Here is a 20,387-nt window from a genome sequence, read left to right on the forward strand (position 1 = left end):
GGAAGACTCAGGTGCCACTGGCCTCTGGCTTTTCTTCTGCCTCTTTGCTGTGGGTGGAGAATCATCCTCCTGCTCTCCCTTTCACTGTAGAGGCCTGCTCATCGGATGGAGCCTGGGCGAGTGCCTCAGTCATAAGCCCTCTGACCCTCAGGGCCTCCTCCAGGCTCTTTTTGCCCGATTTGAAGGATGGATCCGGTGTATCCTCTCTGTCCTTGGATATCCCAGGATTCATTGTGAGTCCAAGCCAGTCGGCTGCTCCGTCATCAGAGGAAAAAGGTACTTTGTTCCCCAATAGCGGTTAATATAGGAAGTTTAGCTTAATATGATACAAGTTCATTCAATAGTTCCATCTGAAATAAATGAAAATAGTTGTTTTAATGGTTATTGAGTCAGATATGTGGCAGTAATGTTTGATTTATCTAAAGGTTTTTATCTGTTACTGTGTAAATGAATTTGGCTGTAATTCAAGGACAGATTCTAATATATCTGCAGTGTGGGGACTATAAATCTGGTAGGATTTGTATTTTTTAATTGCCATTTTGCACAATTTGCTTAACTAAGTATTTGTAGTTGTTGAATATAAGAGATGTTGCAGCTGTATATTTTATACATGCATTGTTTGGGTTTACTTATATCTTTCTAAGCCTTTCATAATAGAATGGCCAAATGGTTGCATCCATCAGAGGAGCACAGTTATGGAACACACTGCCAGCTCATGTTAGGGGCTGTGTAACCTACATACGTTTTAAATTCTCCTTGAAACATTGGTTGAAAACTAACCAGACATGTGTTCACAGATAAATTGATCTGTTGCCATGGGCCTGTTAACCTCATTTTATTGTTAACCTAATTTTTTTGTGATTTTTTGTTATTGGCATCTTATCTGTTTGTGTCCACTTGTTTAATGTTCACTGTTTTTACCTGCCTTAGGACAGCTGTTGTGCTAATTCTGGCCTATTTACATTGATGCTTTGTGCTGACATGTTGATGAATGTGCATTGTCCTAATTCAAATAAAAAAAAAATATAAAAGAATAGAATAGACTGGAATAGAAAACCACTTTACTGTCCCACAATGGGGAAATTTACAGCAGCAAAAAGATAATTGAAAAAAAAAATGGTCACACAACTGTGGACCTTAGAAAAATGTATAAAAATGAATAACATAAAAGTGAAGAGTTAAAGGATACACAATCATATCCTGTACTGTAAAGTGTTTTAGCAATATAAAACTGTTCACCTGGACAATAAATAACCAATATACAGCTATTTACATTTTTACGGAAATGGATATTTGAAAATAGCAGCAACATCAGAGATGTGCAAAATAACAGCATGTTATTTAACTGACTTAGGTGTAAATTATTACATTTGCTTTTATTTGTTCATGCTCCCGGTGGTTTTCACCTTTATTCCACTCGGTGTTCTCACGAATGCCCTCTTTTTCGTTCACTTTAAAATAAAAAATAAAGGAAAAAGAAAACGTTTTTTAAAATTCGGTATTCATTCTTCTCCTGCTTCAACCACTGATGTTGAACCTCCGGACACTAGGGGGCAGTATTTATCAATTACCCTCAAGGCGGGACACTTCCGGTGTCAATTATAAACCAAACATAGAGGCTTGGTTATTTTAATGAGTCAATAAAGGCTGCCTTATTGTTTAAAGAAGCGTCACGTCTCTACAGAGAGATTTAATACAGATCCTCAGGGGGACGACATGGCGACCACCATCAGCACGCAGCGGGGACAGGTAACAGTAGCTGTTAGCTGGCTGACAGCTGGACTCACGGCTATAGGCGACACTTGTGTCCTGATTTATGTTTCCTACTAACAAACACTCAGGCCCAAACCATAGCCAGAGTCCGACAGAGTCGTTTTATTAGACAAATGTTGTCATTAGTGGCTAATTATCTACGTTAGCTTCCTGTCCTGTGGTGCTAGCTTTATTGTTTACTGTCATCCGCATCTTTTCCATTTCTCTTCTCTGTTCCTGTTTCTAAACACCACAGATCTGACCAGCTGTGTCACACTGTGACACATAACACTATACATCCTCTAAAAATCAGTATGTTAGTAGGGAGTCTGCTAAATCACTGATACTGACTCATTTCCCAGCAAATAAGATCGCAACAGCGTCGATGTTTGTTCAGAGGCGTAGCCAGAAAATTTTTCTAAGGGTGGCCAGGCACCAACTAGTGTGTATATATATTTTCTAAATAAAGACTAACTATACTTTTCTAAAGTCTTCTCTAACAAATGGACACATATATTTAAAAATCTATGCTTCCTGGATAAAAGGTATAGTGGATAAAATTCTTTTAGTTTTGAGTTCTGGGGGGAACATCTTTTCCATTGTCATTACTCACCTACGTTTATCAATAATCATTATGCAAAAAATTGATATTTACAATTGCTAATGTCTACATAAAGCAAAATTCTCCACTGTGAGATCATTAAAGTCAATCAATCAATAAATTGATTATTTAAAATATTTTGTATTTATGAACTGAAGACTTACAATTTCTCATTACCACATATAACACAAACTTTAGTTCTGAAAAGAGCATGAATTCTGCACTTATCATCTTTGTGTTGTGTGTGCTTGTGTTTTTGTTAAGTAATTGTTAATATATGAAAAAGTTAAATGTTTTGAATATTCCACTTGAGAGTATTATTGCTGCCCCCGTCTGTATTAGAGAGGAAATAAATGGAAGTGGCATCCACAGGGGTGACCAATGATTGGCTAAGGGTGGCCATGGCCACCCCTGGCCCCCATCTAGCTCTGCCACTGTGTTTGGTCGCTGTTCAGAGTCTGATCCTACTTAAAAACCATTTAACGACACAAAGACCCTAATCTCTCATCTTTTCAGCTCTGTGGACGAATGATAATCAAATTACTGAGTTTTATCATAAATAATCATCCAAACTAGTTCATTTTTTCAAACCTGGGAATCACCTTATTAGGAAAACATGTTTAATTACAGTTGGGGGATGTGATGTTATGTTTCTATGATATGAAGAACTGTTATACTTAGAACAGTAAATGTAATAATTTTCTGTTTAGATGCTTCAGAATGGTGAGATACAACCTTGGCAGAATGATTTCAAACAAATATTGAATTACAGTCACCTCTTTGGGGTGGGTTAGGGTTAGGGTTTGGGGATTTTTTGGAATGACTATGACCTGGATGACTGAGAATCTTCATCAGCGTATTTATTTTCTCCCACTGGCCGTTTGTTCTCATGCTTTCATCTGTTTAACCTAACTGGTGTTGAACGCTAGTCTTGTTGAGTCTGTGATAAAGTTTCTTCTGGCAGAAAGCAGCATTTTGCAACACATTGTATCTCAAGGCACTTCACAGGTAATTCAATCAAATCATCCACATGCATTGCTTAAAAGCCTTCTATCTAAAGGAAACCCAGCTGATTGCATAAAAAAATCACTGATTTCAAAATTGCGTTACCACTGGCATACAGTGACAGTTGAAAGGAAAAAAAACTCCCTTTTAAAAAAAAGAAACCTCAATCAGAACCAGGCGAGCCTATAGCTATGTGTAGGAGAGAAACGGGACAAGGCAGTAAAAAACAGGCCCAACTCTGTCATTTATAAAGGAAGTTTTTGATGGCAGCAGCACAGCTGATATTTCTCTCCAGGATGGTGTCATAGCTAAACAGGAACAGACCAGATAAAGCTTCTATTTTAGGAAAAAGTTAGGTGTTAAATAAAGAAATAATGCAGAATTGGAGAATGTCAATTAAATGATGCAGAGAGAGAAGAGAGAAGAGGTGGTCCCTGTGTCTTCCAGCAGTCTAACCCTATAACAGCATAGCTATCAAGATAGCTCACAATAACCTGAAGCACTATTAGCTTTGCCTTAAAAGTAGACAGGGTTTCTGTCCCATAGACAACTGCTGGTTGGTTCTACAGGAGAGGAGCATGCTCACTAATAGATTTGCCTCCCATTCTACTTTTAGAAATTCTAGGATCCACTAGTAAACCTGTAGATTGAGAGCGAAGTGCTGTGTTAAGAATGATCAAATCCCTGATACCAGATGGTTTATTTTTTTATTTAAGGCTTCATACGGGAGAAGGTGTTTTTTGTTAAGTAAAACATTTGTCACTTTCTCACCAAAGTTTCCGTCTAAAAGAATAAACTCGTGGTTGTGTTTTCTGTAGGTGTATATTGGAGAGCTACCGCAGGACTTCCTGCGGATCACTCCCACTCATCAGCAGCAGCAGGTCCAGCTGGACGCCCAGACGGCTCGCCAGCTGCAGTACGGAGGCTCGGTCAACACCGTTGGGCGGCTCAGCATTACTGTCGTCCAGGTACCAAATTCAGATGAGAGACACTGCTTAAAAGTCTTAACAATACAATTAATATTCAAACTTCTTTAAAAAGAAGCTTTGCATTTATCAAGCCTGAGAATGATCAAATATTGCGTAACGTTCCACTATCTTCTAAATAAACTTGGTGTTTTACATGTTTTGTTAAAGAATTACAGCAGCCATCTTTAGTAGCCTCCTTCCTAACGCTGACATGTTGGATGTGATTTTGTTTGTATTTTCTGTGCAGGCCAAGCTGGCTAAAAACTACGGGATGACACGGATGGATCCATACTGCAGGATTAGATTAGGCTACGCAGTCTATGAGACCCCAACTGCTCATAACGGAGCAAAGAACCCCCGCTGGAACAAAGTGATCCAGTGTACGGTGCCTCCAGGGGTGGATTCTTTCTATTTGGAGATCTTTGATGAGGTGAGTAGATGAGGGGGAATGATAATGCAAATATGAACACTTGATTTTCAGATGTTACAGTAAAAAAACCTAAACAAAAAGGAAATTATAACTGATGAAAAACGGATAATCAGCCTAACTTCACATCTTTGATAACAATACATTTACTGGAAGGTAGGGCTGAGAAATATGGCCTTTTGTATGAAGAAATGATAGAATAGGAATTCATTTTAGACAGAAAATTTGACAAAAAAAATAAATAAATCAACTGAATACTCACAGAAAAATTAGTTAACATTAACCAAACAAAACACCAATTTCCTAACTAACGAAATTCACCTCAACATAGGGCCCCATCACACCATGCTGATTTATCCAGCCTATGTCTAACCTCCCAGAATCTCCTAAAACGCTGGTATACGCAGAACTTTCTTTGTAGTTTTTCAACCTTAGGCATTTACATAGAGTATGCATAGTGAGTCCAGAACTTATGTCCAACGACAGCCTAACTTATGCATGACGCACAGCAGCGTAATGCCCATGGAATCATGCGCATGCATCATTTCAATAGCATTACGAAGCATCAGTTGAAGCTGCTGACCTCAGGCGCCTGGTCTGCGTAAAAATATTTTTTTGATCGCAGTAGTAACCTAGCTGCTGTTTACTGCCTGCCCCCCCCCGCCCAAAAAAAAAAAAAGAAACAAGTTTTGCAGTCGCAGCAGATTCAGTGTCATGTCTGCTCGGACGTTTGTTGGTGGTGGGCGTGAAAGCAGGGAGAATCCGTCACACTCGCCTTTATGCTGACCCTGTGATGGAGTTGCAGTCTGGAGGATGACTGATAGTTTCCTTCTGTGAACCCCCTTTTATACAAAACTCTGCCAATACACCATTATACAGTAGCTGAATACTCAATACATTGATATGTGTTGGAGATAAGTTCTTGATAGGTTACGCACAAGTTACTCCTAGGTTTTGGATAAGCTGGACGCCACGACTTATGAGTAACTTAAACTTTAAGGGGAACGCCGTTTTTTTTTACATTAGGCCCTTGATTTTACGTTATTACATCATGTTCTACTCACCCATATGAGTTTTGTGTCATTTCGAGCTGTTCTGTAGATATTCTGTAAGGTTTCCCTTTAACGTATGTCAACGATCAGATAACTTACCTTTAACTTATACCCCACGTATGAGCATACACTAGCATATGACGGGACTTTTTTGAGCCCTATGTCAACGTGTGCCAGCATGTTTCAGCATGCTCATAACCTATAAAAAACGTACCCATAACCTATCCAAGGTATGCCAGTGTTTTTGCCAGGTTTTCCGTACTTCAGGCATACACTGGTCTAAATCGTCAAGGTGTGACAGGGGCTTTAAATAAAAAACAAAACCCTCCATCAAATAAACCTGTCAGTATATACAGCTAGAGAAGTGACATTGGTTAATGAGAATTTCATGGAAAGGGGTAAGAAGAAGTAAAACTTATTTTTCATAGAACCTCTCCCTCTAATTGGACTTAAGTTAACTTAAAGTAGAATAACCTTCTTAAACTCAAACACATCAGGCCAAAATCGACCTTTAAATCTTATCACAATGTTTTATGGTGCTACCATCATAACGATAAAACTTATGATAAAAAAAACACTTTAAATTCGTTCTTAGGTAACTGTATGTGTGACTGCAGGCAACAGCAAGCAGAGTCGCTCAATCACAAACATGCATTTAAAATAGGCCTCTCAAGAACACCATTTAAAGAAATGTCACAAAACATCCCATACAAATGTTTAGTAATTTTTATTTTGCCAATCAAACCAATGGAAAACAATGAAAGCAGAAAAATATTAATGTTGAAATTCATAATTCACTTATTCTCTGATTTATTTTTCATCTTCTTATCCTCACTTATTCGATGATACATCAAAATTCTCATCATGACTAGAAATGTGTCATGATAACGATAAACGATACGATAACTTTTCACCCCCCACTGGCAGGATGATTGTCTGGTTCCTTAGAAAACATCAAGGAAAACGAATAAAAGTTATGATTAATGGAACATAAAAAAATGCGTTACACCTTTGATTAACAGGAGACACAAATACATGGCAGCTATTAAGGTCGTTTATTGTTAATAGGTTGAGAAGAAGAAGTTTGCGTTGTTAACAGGTGAAGAGATCTGTGAATTGAGTCAGCTGACTGTAAATAGGAGATGACGTGTTCTGCTCATGCACTCTGTGTTATCAGAGAACCGTGCCTGAACCAGAGCATGACCCCCAGATTCCACATACTCCGTCAGCGCTCCGCTCCGCCCCGCTGACGTACGTCGTGCGGAGCGCTTGTCTTTCATGGAAATCAATGAGAGCTGTTCCACATCTACCGCTACTCCTCCGCACGTCTCCGTCCACGTACGTCTTCTCCGTCCGTCACCGACAAATTACGGAGCCGAGCTATTTTTTGCTTCGCTCCGGTCCGGCCAGGTCAAGATCCGCAATTGCAATCGCACCAAACAGGAAAAAGAACATCGACAAATTCCGGTTCGTCAAATTAAAATATAGTAGCAACAGATCGGTGACTAGAAATTATAGCACAATTCTTATAAATATCAAAAAAAAAAAAACTAACACCGTTTATTTAAATGATTGGATCCAAACTATTGGTTATTCACCAACGAGGAAGCAGATTTCTCATCTCCATTAAAATATTTATTTTATACCGAGGGACTTAAACTTTAATCAAATCCATTCAAAAGAAACTTCTTATTACAGGAATGAAAAGAGATGCTGAGTTGTAGAGAACAAGTTCATTAAAAAAAAGCAGTTTTGAATTATCCTTATCTCTGTTACAAAAATCTACTAAAATATATATATATATATATATATATATATATATATATATATATATTTGGGCAGAAACTGAACATATGCTGGATGATGGTGGGATTTTTTTAATATGTCATATTAAATTAAGCGCTCACAGGGTTCATACAGGAATGAGTGACTCTAATTTAATGATATTTTAATGCTATTAGAAATGATTTTAATGCCATCAACAAGAACCATGTACACAAGTTATTAGTGTACATGAAATATGAAGGAGCTGTAAGCAGAGTTCCATGACTCCTGTATGTATGTAAACACACACACACATACGTATATATATTCTCTAGCTTTTTCTCCGCCTCGAGTTTCCTTTCCGAACATACGGCTTTATAAACAGTTCCACGCAAATTAATAGCGATATACAGGTGCTGGTCATAAAATTAGAATATCATGAAAAAGTAGATTGATTTCAGTAATTCCATTAAAAAAGTGAAACTTGTATATTATATTCATACATTACATACAAACTCATATATTTCAGATGTTTATTTTGTTTAATTTTGATGATTACAAATGACAACAAATGAAAATCTCAAATTCATCATATCAGAAAATTAGAATATTACTGAAGACCAATAAAAACAAAGGATTTATAGAAATGTTGGCCAGCTGAAAAGTATGAACATGAAAAGTATGAGCATGTACAGCACTCAGTATTTAGTTGGGCCTCCTTTGGCCTGTATTACTGCAGCAATGCGGCGTGGCATGGAGTCGATCAGTCTGTGGCACTGCTCAGGTGTTATGATAGCCCAGGTTGCTCTAATAGTGGCTTTTAGCTCTTCTGAATTGTTGGGTCTGGTGTATTGCATCTTCTTCTTCACAATACCCCATAGATTTTCTATGGGGTTAAGGTCAGGAGAGTTTGCTGGCCAATTAAGAACAGGGATACCATGGTCCTTCAACCAGGTACTGGTAGCTTTGGCACTGTGTGCAGGTGCCAAGTCCTGTTGGAAAATGAAATCTGCATCTCCAAAAAGTTGGTCAGTTGCAGGAAGCATGAAGTGCTCTAAAACTTCCTGGTATGTGGCTGCGTTGACCCTGGACCTCAGAAAACACAATGGACCAACACCAGCAGATGACATGGCACCCCAAACCATCACTGACTGTGGAAACTTTACACTGGACTTCAAGCAACGTGGATGAAGTGCCTCTCTTCTTTTCCTCCAGACTCTGGGACCTTGATTTCCAAAGGAAATGCAAAATTTACTTTCATCAGAGAACATGACTTTGGACCACTCACCAGCAGTCCAGTCCTGTTTCTCTTTAGCCCAGGCAAGACGCTTCTGACGCTGTCTGTGGTTCAAGAGTGGCTTGACACAAGGAATGCGACAGCAGAAACCCATGTCTTTCATACGTCTGTGTGTGGTGGTTCTTGAAGCACTCACTCCAGCTGCAGTCCACTTTTGTGAATCTCCCCCACATTTTTGAATGGGTTTTGTTTCACAATCCTCTCCAGGGTGCGGTTATCTCTCTTGCTTGTACACTTTTTTCGACCACATCTTTTCCTTCCCTTCGCCTCTCTATTAATGTGCTTGGACACTGAGCTCTGTGAACAGCCAGCCTCTTTAGCGATGACCTTTTGTGTCTTGCCCTCCTTGTGCAAGGTGTCGATGGTCGTCTTTTGGACAACTGTCAAGTCAGCAGTCTTCCCCATGATTGTGTAGCCTATAGAACTAGACTGAAAGACCATTTAAAGGCTTTTGCAGGTGGTTTGAGTTAATTAGCTGATTAGAGTGTGGCACCAGGGGCCATCAATTTTGAACCTTTTCACAATATTCTAATTTTCTGATATGATGAATTTGAGATTTTCATTTGTTGTCATTTGTAATCATCAAAATTAAACAAAATAAACATCTGAAATATATGAGTTTGTATGTAATGTATGAATATAATATACAAGTTTCACTTTTTAAATGGAATTACTGAAATCAATCTACTTTTTCAATCTACAATCTAAAATAATTTTCTGGATATATACCTCGGTTACTTCTCTCCGGCTCCTTTGGAGATCTTCAAGCCTTTCCTCCTCTGCTCTAGTCACCCCGCTGGCACCTCTCCCTGGCTGCACGCCCACCCCGGCCTCTCTGCCCTCTTCCTCGCCCTCTTCCTCGCCTTGTAACCCCCGTGCCACAAACAAGACTTGGACTCTGTAAACGGGGAATATATATTCTTCCAGCGAACACAATCTCGCTGTTAAACTAATGACTACAATTACTTCGTCTGTTTATATCACCATGCAAAGCAGATCACCGAAACGTCACAACGATGTAGAAAAAATAACGGGTATATTTATTATCTTAAGTCTACATGAAATCTATACCCTACACAGACTAATGAAATACTATCTGTAAAATTATCTATGTAAACAAACCTCATCACTTGAGAAGGTAGGTGATGCGGACGTCGTGGAAGACATTTTGTCCCGTAACGCTCGCCGTACTGTTGGGGGGAGAAGCGGTGGGGGGGGGGTGTTCATGTTGCTGCGGTCTGCAGTCTGACCGCTAGATGTCGCTAAAAGTTACACACTGTAGCTTTAAAGGCTATTATCTAATTTGCAGTGGGATATGAAGTGACCTTTTTTTAATGTAGTCTAGTAAAATAAATTATTAATGAAATAGTAAACGTGGGGGAACATGAATGGAGCGAGGTGTTACGTTCACAGCTGGGAAACAGTGCAATAATTTAACAGCCAGTTAAATAAGACAATACACATGAATCGGTCACATCATTAAATCAAACGCCGTGTTTCTCAGAGCCCTGGCAGAATAACATGAAGGAAAAATGTCAGAAAATTCCTTCTCCTGAAAATTTGAGCGAGTGTGGAGCGATTTCGCTGGAGCGGCAGGAAAATTAAGGGGAGTGCGGAATGTCCTGGCTCAACTTTGAACAGCGGAGCCGATGAGCGAACATCATCCTGTTGAACTAGTTCTGGATTTAACGCGGCTCGGTTGTGTCTTGTACTGTTCGGTTAAGTTGCGTTCCATTTACACTCAACAGTTATTGCGGTTACCGTGCTTGGACCGATCTCAGCACGGTTTCAAAAGGGTAGTGTAAATGGGGCTATTGATTAAATAAAAGAATCATATTTCATGAGACAATATATCTAATCATTTCATTAAAGGATATCAGTATTGATTCAAAATGCAGCCAAATGGATCTAAAATTAAAAAGAAATATTGTGAAGTAAAATGAGCAAAGAGTTGACATTTAAGAAAGAAATAGTTTTATTTTACTCTGCAGAGGAGAACAACACAAACAGTTGAACTGTTAGTGAGGCTCTGCCAGCTTGGTTTCCCACCCCTGCGTATAAAGAGAATTCTCACACACGACCATTGGGTCGTCCCAAGAGAAACAACTTTTGAGTTCATTAAACATTCATCTTTCACAAGTCAGATAAAAACATTTCAAAGCATCTGTCTCTTTCATGGCATTAGGGAGTCTTATAGACCTTGAAGGCATGGATCTATATTTAACCCTTGTCTAGAGCGAGGAGTTAACCACTCTCAGTCATCTCACTCCCAACTCCCCACATAGCTTCCAGCATAGAGGGTACTTCTAATTGGCTGATAAAAGGCACAGTGTAATATCTCATCTCACAATATTTTGAGTAAAAACTTCCATTTTATTGTCTTCCTTTTTATATAACATTTAAACCTCCAGCCACTAGTTGGCAGTGCAGCACCAACTGTTATTCAGCTGCTCTTCAGCAGCAGCTGAGAAATTACACAATTTTCTGAGGTTTTCCAGAGTGTACTTTTATATAAATTGCAATACGCTGTCCTTGTTAATGTTTCACAATAAATCGCATCATAATACGCATCAAAATGAAAAATTTTGGCCAATAGAGCCCTGCAAATGAAAATGTGAACAACTGTGAGGTCCCACAGAATCAAACATGAGCTGTTGTGATTCTATGTGGATGTGTGTTTGTGTGCAGAGAGCGTTCTCCATGGACGACAGGATCGCATGGACACACGTCACCATTCCAGAGAGCCTGAGGGAGGGCACCGTGGTGGACGAGTGGTTCAGTCTCAGTGGGAGACAGGGCGACGACAAGGAGGGCATGATCAACCTGGTCATGTCGTTTGCTGTGAGTGCATTTAGGCTCCATCTGTGGTGTTCCAGTAAAACCAGTGCTGCATTGGTCGGATCAGTAACCATAAATTAACAAGAAGCGACGACAGAGAGATTGGGACACCTGTTTAATTAACAGTTTGTGCCATTTCTTCTGATCAGAAGAATATTCTGGGAAACTAACAATAACTTGGACAGTATTAAATAAAACCCACAGCCATGTTCTCTGACAGCAACATCCGAAGATTTATAGAAGCTTTAATTATTGATTCTTTAAAGTTTCTATAAAACTTAACCTTTTAACACGGCAGGGCTGTACGGAGAGCCCTACAGAGCTCAGAGGGAAAAAGGCACATATACCTTCAATTAAATTCAATTCACAACACGTCCTCTCCTGGAACTTTACAGAGACAATTCAGCCGAATCATCCAGTCAGATTGGTTCAAAGTTTTCCATCTAAGGAAAACCGGCTGATTGCTTCGACTCGAAGGCAATTCCTCACACTAAGCATACTTGTAGCAACAGTGGAGAGGAAAACTCGCTATTAACAGGAAGAAACGTCCAGCACAACCAGGCTCAGTGTGAGCGGCCATCTACTGAGGCCGACTGGAGTCAAGGAGACAGAAGCAGAGATACAAAAGGCAACACACAACCATCTCCCATGTCAGTGGATCAAATAGCACACATACAGTCAGAGAAACAGGACTACAGTGGAAAAACAGGCCAAGCTCCTACATCTATAAACAAAGGTGTTGATGGCAGCAGCACAGCTGATATTTCTTCTTCTGAGCAATGGGAGAATAGAGATAGAATGAAGTAGAATGATGAGAAATGGTCCCTATGTCCTCCAGCTATCTAAGCCTATAGCAGCATAACTATAGCGATAGCTCAACATAAACTGAGCCACTCTAACTAAGTTTTATCAAATATACCTGGAGTGCAGGGCAGATTATAACTTATCAGCTAAAATCTCACACCGATTTTTTTTGGTTTGTTTTAATATGGAATGCATCCTTATATCTAAGGGTTATAAACATTTTAAAAGATCAGAAGTTGATTCCTCGTTCTGTAGCAAGACAGTAAAATCTGCATATTGTACAGCGTTTGTACAGCGGTTATTGTTGCAACCTCACACTGATACTCATCTGTCCAATTATCTGACCTGATCTAAGCTTTTTGTTTCCTCCAGTCTTTACCAGCAGCGATGATGACTCAGCCTGTTGTCCTCATGCCGTCCGTCTATCAGGAAGGAGTAGGTTATGTCCCCATCACAGGTAAGATGCTTCCAACATGATGCTGCAACAATGAATGTTTTAACAGTTGACTAATCAATCATCACATTCAGTTATTTAAACTATCAAATATTTTCATTTCACTCTAGTTTACACGCCGTTAAATGTCTCTAGTTTCCTCCATCCTTTATTTTTTACCTTTTTAAATCATTGTAACTTCATGTTATTTGATATTAAATCAAATAACTCAGATTATAATGTATTGTTCTTTGAACACGCCCTCCTGGCTGTGTGTTGGAACAACAAATTAAAGCATGATTCATCGTCTGACCCTGAATGGAGCAACATTCAGTCAAAATATTAGAATCTAATAACAAAAATCCTTCAACTCCGATGGAAACATTTTTCAGATAAAACTCTCTTAAACTAGTGCAAATGAACTAGAACTAATTATCTTCTATCTGCACATAAAAGAAGAAATAAACTAATGCAATAATTTCACAATTCAACAAGGATTTTATGTAGGAAAACTAAAGTTTATCTTAGAGTTTGGATTTAGATCAAATCAGCTCATTATTCATTTAGAGCAATCGGAAGGTGTTTAAACTGATTCACGAAGGTAAAGGAGGTGAATAAAACTTTATTTGGTGAAATAATGTTTTATTAAATGATTTTCCTAAATCGGAAATCCATAAGTGTTTAGATAATTTATTCCTAACCTTCTGTGATTGAGGGAATAACAGGTAGGGGGCCTTACGGCAGCGGGTTGCTCCTTTTTATATTATTTATTTTAAATGTCTATTTTTACTGATCAAACATTAAAATCCAAATTATCCTGACAATACAAAACAAAACCCTTCTACCTTCAAGCTTTTAACAAGGGCAGCAAAACATTTGCAATCAGGTTTGTTCTCTTTTATGAGGGAATGTTTGCAGCATAAATTTTAGAAAATGGCTGAATTGTTCAGATGTACGCTCTAAAGCTCCAGTTAGATAATAGAGAAATAAATCTGCTACCGTATTTATTTATCTTCATGTTAATCTCGCACTAGGAAACCAAAGTACATGAACAAGAGTGGTTGAAGGTGTCATGTGACCCACAGTGTTGTGACCGTCATACGTCAAGAGCGAGAGGCAGACGTAACAGAGAGAATCCTGTCATATTTTTTTTGTTTTGTTTTTAAATAAAACACAATTTAGACGTGGGGAAAAAATCCAGCAAAAATAATGGAAGTAATTTATCCTTGAGGGAGGGCCGTGGTTAGTGATCTCTGCTGTAAGGGATGGAGAGTTTGATCACTCAGTCAGCAGAGAGCAGGGTGTCTCTGCTGACCAGAGAAAATATTGGATTACTTTGAGTTAAGACATATATGCATAAACCAAGCAGATATTTCGGCTTTACATTCATTTATTCTCACCTATAATGGTTCTAAAAGTGAACCGTCTCGTCATGAAAAACAGTTTTTATCATTCTCCTAGTTAAAGCTATAGTGGAGGATGTTCTTTTTTAGGTGGATCATCAAAATAAGTTGTCCTGCTGATTGTCAGTCGTTCTGGTAATATGTTTACGTAAGGCCATCCTACGCGCTCGTACCCATTTTCACCTAGCATTGGTGAATCTGAAATAGTGGAAGAAATGCACATTTTATTTTGGAAAGTAAGCTTGCATGAGCGATACAAACAACAAGTTTTAAACATAGGCTGTTTCTCAATATGTGTTCATCAGCGTTCTCGTTTGCTCGTGACACGTCATCAGCCTCAGCCCGAGCACTGTTCCAATTGCCGGGAATGCACCAAATCCCCGGATGTTGTTCTCGCCCCGCTGTCTTTATCGAGTATGCATCAGAGCAGACTTGTCCATTCTTGAAATTGACAGCTGTCCCAGCATGCACTGCGGCAGCAGCTTTCAATGGAGCGCTCCATTCAAAGCTAAAAGTTCTCTTTTCTGTTGCTGTTGTTCAATAAAACTATGTTTAAGATCATTTGAGGCGAGAATATTATACATTAAAGTGTCACTATATGGTCCATTTACCGATTTAATGCGTAATTAAAAAAAAGATTTCCGAAGTTGAGAGGACCGCGGCAATCAGCGGAGCTCCAAAGCTAACGGCTAACAGCAGGTGCAGATGGGCAAACAGCTCAGAGGAAGAAGTACCAGGAGAAATGGGCTTGTGCATGCTCTCACACGCATTTAATAGGCGTTTACTCTAGAGCAGGGGTCTGCAACCCAAACTGCTCAAAGAGCATTATTTGACCAAAAAAACGAATCTGTCTGGAGCAGCAAAAATGTAAAGGTCTTATATAAGCCTTGTACTGAAACACAGGTTCTAAGCATATCAGCCCACAATATAAAGGGGCTATGTGGGCTTAAATATAAAATAAACATTCATTATTAAATGTTTATCCCGGAGCAAATGTCACATAGTAGCATGAGGTGAGGGGATGAATGAACGCGCTATGGAAAGCCATTTGATCCAATTACTCATGATTTTTAACACGTAGGCAACAATTCAATGACACATATTGTGCGTTTGTGCGTTAACGTGTTGTCTTCGCCTTTCAATCTGTCACACCTAGTTAACGTGTTATGAAAGCGTCAAGTACGTGTTGACAACATGTCAAATACACATCAACTATGCGTTAAACAACAAGTATTTTTGATGTCAAGAATTGGATTTCTGGATATCTGTAATGTTATATAAATTTTTGATATCTGGAATTTTCATTATGTCTTGTAGTAACTATTATGGAGATCTGAAATTAGAGTTCATCCTTATCAAAATTCATTTTTACATAGGAAGAATGTTATTTTAGATATCTGGAAGTAAAAGCCCAATACAAATGTATGAGAAATGTGATGTCATGTTTACTAGTAAAAATTACATTTCAGATATATGAAATGTTCATTTAGACTAGGAAGAAATGCATTTGAGACATCTATATTACATATGTAGTCAAGCTAATACATGTCAAAACAGTCTGCCATACTCTACTAATATGCAAAGCGTACTTGACACGTAATTGACGCGTAGTCGACGTGTTCTTGATGCATTAATTGTGTGACAGATTAAAAAGCGAAGACAATACGTTAAAAACGTGCAAAGAACGCGTAAAATACGTGCCGTTGACGTTGTCTATGTGTTAGAAATCATGAGTATTTGGACAAAACAGCTTTCCATACATGTCACCACGCACCGCTTCAACAGGGGGCGCTAAAGAGCCGCATGCGGGTGCATGTTCATTTTTATCTGAAGTGAGGAGGAGCTTCTTTTCAAAATTTCACACAAATCCTCCCCTATACCTTTAATGAAAACATTTGGGTGCTCTGGGGGACTGCCTCTATACTGCCCTCTGCAGCCGGCTTAGTGAACTACAGGTGATTTAAACCCACACTGAGAATGAAGTATAGAGACGTGAAGCAATGTTTAAATGTATTCTAATGACCTGCAATAATTGTTGCACACAGGGTATTAAGAAATAAATGCACAAGAATAATAAAAAGTACAAAAAATGAGCATTACCTTAATTTAATAAAAGAAAATCTCAATGACCCTAAGAAATTTTGGAAAGCAATAAAATCATCATCAGGCGATGTGCCACCTCCCACTATCCCTGAATATATTGTAACTAGTCAGGGAGAAATTAGGGATAAACAACATATGGTAGACACTTTTAACATGCACTTCATCAATGCTGGAATTGCTACTCAGTCAACTCTTCCAGCAAATGTTAGCAGAGATAGGCCTACAATTACTGTTCCAGATCCAAATATGAGTCCAAATAGTTTTAATTTCAGCTGTATTTCTGCTTATGAAGTTCAGAAGGCTTTGCAAGGACTAGACTGTAAAAAGTCTGCTGGGCCTGACCAGATTGAACCGTATTTTCTTAGGACTGCTGCTAACTTGATTGCTGAGCCTATTGCCTCAATTTTTAATCTTAGTTTATGTAGTGGTACCATACCTACATCTTGGAAGTCTGCTTTTGTCCTCCCACTTTTGAAAAGTGGAGACCCTTCCTTATTGGACAATTATCGCCCAATCTCTAGATTGTCTGTGCTGGCCAAACTGTTTGAATCTCTTATAAACGAGCAACTCAAACTTTTTTTAACTGAGAACTCAATTTTAAACCCATTGCAGTCTGGCTTTCGACAAGGTCATAGTACAGTCACAGCTGTTACCACAGTCACAAATGACATTTTGAATGCTTTAGATAATAAGAAGTCTTGTGCTGCAATATTCATTGATCTTTCTAAAGCGTTTGATACAGTGGACCATGATCTTCTTTTGAAGCGATTACAAAGAATAGGCTTTAGTGATACTGTACTACGGTGGTTTTCAAATTACCTTAATGATAGAACGCAGTGTATTGTAATTGATAACTATACCTCAACATCATTAGAAGTTACAATGGGGGTCCCACAAGGGTCAGTTTTGGGTCCAATTTTATTTTCTCTTTATATAAATGACTTGGGTAAGGACCTGAAGACAGCAAAAGTGCATCTTTATGCAGATGACACTATTTTGTACACCACAGCTTCATCAGTGAATGCTGCATTTGCACAATTGCAGTCTGCTTTTAATCATGTACAAACATTTCTTATTGAATTAAAGTTGGTACTGAATGCTAAAAAAACTAAAACAATGACATTCACACATTCACGATCCTCACCTAACATTAGTGTTTCAAAACAAGATGGCACTAAAATAGAAGGAGTATCATCTTACAAGTATTTAGGCATCTGGTTGGATGATAAGATGTCCTTTGGTGTTCATATTGAGAGCCTCTGTAAGAAACTTAGACCAAAGTTGGGTTTTTTCTTTAGAATGAGGAAGTGCTTTCCCTATCTTGCGAGGAAAAGGCTAGTTCAGAGCACATTCCTGTCAGTGCTTGACTATGGGGATACACTGTATATTCACTCCAGTTTATTCTTACTTAAAAAACTGGATGTACTGTACCACTCTGCCTTACGTTTTATCACAGGTGCATCAGCTAGGACTCACCACTGCACTCTATGAAACTGTACAGTGGTCTTCTCTTTACATGAGGAGAAAAATTAATGTACTGACTTTTATTGCTAAAGCCCTTATGGGTAAACTACCTTTATACATTTTTAATTTACTTTCCATTCAAGATAGTACTTACAGGACTAGGTCATCAGAAAAAATACTTTTACATACTCCATTTACAAGAACTGAACTAGGAAAAACAGCATTTTCATCATTTGCACCTAAAGCATGGAATGAACTTCAAGCCACTTTAAATCTTGAAGTACTTCCATCCATAAATTCTTTTAAAGACCTGTTAAAATCATCATTAACTGACAGATGCAACTCTTTTTGATTGGATGCCTTGTTTGCTTTTTGGTTGTATGTGTATGCCCAATCTTGTTGTGTTGTGTTTAATTTTGCCTAGATGATATGTAGCTGTGGTTGTCTTGTCTCCTGTGGTTTTATGTTAATGTAACTTTTTAAGCCGCCTTCTTGGCCAGGACTCCCTGGAAGAAGAGTTACTTTAACTCAATGGGACTTTCCTGGTTAAATAAAGGTTAAATAAAAAAATAAATTATGAACTAGAACTGCTTTCCTACTGTCTGTCTGTGTCAACATTAGGAGTGCCTGGAGTCTACAACCAGGGCGTTGTACCTATGGCTGTACCGACAACCATGCCGGGGGTGGGAGGCCAAGGGCCGGTGTGCAGCGAGGAGGACCTGCAGGCTCTTCAGGACATGTTCCCCAACCTGGACAAGGAGGTGGTTCGCACGGTGCTGGAGGCGCAGCAGGGGGACAAGGATGCTGCCATCAACTCTCTGCTGCAGATGACGGAGGAACTCTAACCACACAGTTCCAGCAAACAAACATGCATGAATGCAAGCAGGCAGGGAGGAAGCTATCGCCTAGAGAGAGAAGACTGCAGCTTTACACATGCACACACTCAGCTCTCCCAAAGAAACATTATTCCTGAGATCCTAATTGATCCACGAGCTGCTGATCAAAGGCCTGTTTCCTCTCAGTAAAATTACCCAAACAGCTCAGAGGAAGAAGTACACGGTTCGTACTTGTACACAGCCCTGTAGTACTGCAATGATGGGACCAGCCAGGCAGAGAAGTAGAACTTGATCCATTCTGTAAGTGTTGCTTCAGGTTTGTTTGTCACTTATATACCTTGTTGTTAATTAAGTAGAATCCCCCAACCACTCCAACACCCCCCCATAACCCAGGGTTTGATTTGCACTGATTGAGCTGTAGTGAGTCACTCTGATGTTTGTTTGGTGTTTTTAGTCCCTGTGTTCCCTTCATGTTTAGCTATTAAATGTTAGCTATATGAAAAGTCTTATGGAATAAATTATATAGAAATCTCTATGATGAGGAAGTTTCAGGTGAATGATTTATGTAAAGGAAATTTCGTCTGTTTAAAACAAAAAAAATCTAAAACTTTCTTAGATGTATCTTAAAAGCTTAAGTATTTTAAAGTTATTTTGATATAAAATATTGAAATATGTGTGCAGTGGCTTGTTACATTAACGTCAGTTTTTGAAACTAGTGTGACTTTGAAGGTCTTCCTTCAATTAATTATTAGCTTGTCAATAAAGCTTTTGAGGCCAAGATGTTTAAAGTTTTCTGGGTTTTTTTTTTTATTTATTTTAAGGACCAAAAAGTTAAGAGATTTACTGTAATTTTAACCCAATCATTTTCACCGTCTCCCTATAAACGATCGGTCCTCTCCATCACTAATGCGTTAGTCTAGTTCACTGTTTACCTCCCTGTTTCTAAATATGTGAGCAAATAGAGCAGCGGCCTGCAAACATGGAAGCTAGCAAAAGATGCGAACCAGAAATAAGAGGACTCTGCAAGATTCAAAAGGGTTTGGACAACAATTAAAGCCGGGCGATGGAGGACCGCTCTTAGCATTGATAGTGTCAAGCGCTGTATATTGGCCTGAAGAATTATTTAAAATAACTCATGCGTCAACTCTTTAAGTCACAAATACCCCATTTACACTACCCTTGAAAAAGCGTGCCGAGACCGGTACAAGCTCAGTAACTGAGATAACTTATCGTGTGTAAATGGAAAGCAAACTGAACTGAACCGAGCTAGACACAATCGGATCGCACTAACTGCAGACCGGTTCCAGAGGTGGGCTCGGCTCGGTTTTTCCCTGGCTCGGTTCTCTGATTACAAGAGCGCATGAGCAGAACGCGTCATCTCCGTCTGGCTGCACATCCCGATTCACACCCTATTTCAGTAGTTGGCGGTAATGTCCCTCCGGAAGTTGCTTGCCAACCAACACAAAACAGAAGAAGAAGAAACAACTATAAACAACAATCGAAATCTTCTCCACGCAACATTTTGATTTGCTTGATTCCCTCCTTCTTCGTTGTCTTGTGTTTTATGGCGGTTGGCAAACAACTTTTGGTGCATTACCGCCACCAACTGCTTGATTTCCTCCTTCAATACTGGCAGTAAT

The 20,387-nt window shown here is 39.0% G+C and overlaps 1 protein-coding gene across 1 annotated transcript; it reads left to right on the forward strand.

The window, feature by feature from the left end:
* Positions 1-1,563: 1,563 nt before the first annotated feature.
* On the forward strand, positions 1,564-19,529 carry LOC119797671 (toll interacting protein). Its single transcript, XM_038306844.1, has 6 exons — positions 1,564-1,749; positions 4,177-4,326; positions 4,574-4,756; positions 11,555-11,707; positions 12,881-12,965; positions 18,533-19,529. Exons 1-6 carry the CDS (start codon positions 1,717-1,719, stop codon positions 18,754-18,756), a joined length of 828 nt encoding a protein of 275 aa, XP_038162772.1. The 5' UTR covers positions 1,564-1,716; the 3' UTR covers positions 18,757-19,529.
* The last annotated feature ends 858 nt before the right edge of the window (positions 19,530-20,387 follow it).

The sequence above is a fragment of the Cyprinodon tularosa genome, unplaced genomic scaffold (genome assembly GCF_016077235.1).
Source record: "Cyprinodon tularosa strain WSP-4 unplaced genomic scaffold, ASM1607723v1 ctg593, whole genome shotgun sequence".
Taxonomy (NCBI): domain Eukaryota; kingdom Metazoa; phylum Chordata; class Actinopteri; order Cyprinodontiformes; family Cyprinodontidae; genus Cyprinodon; species Cyprinodon tularosa.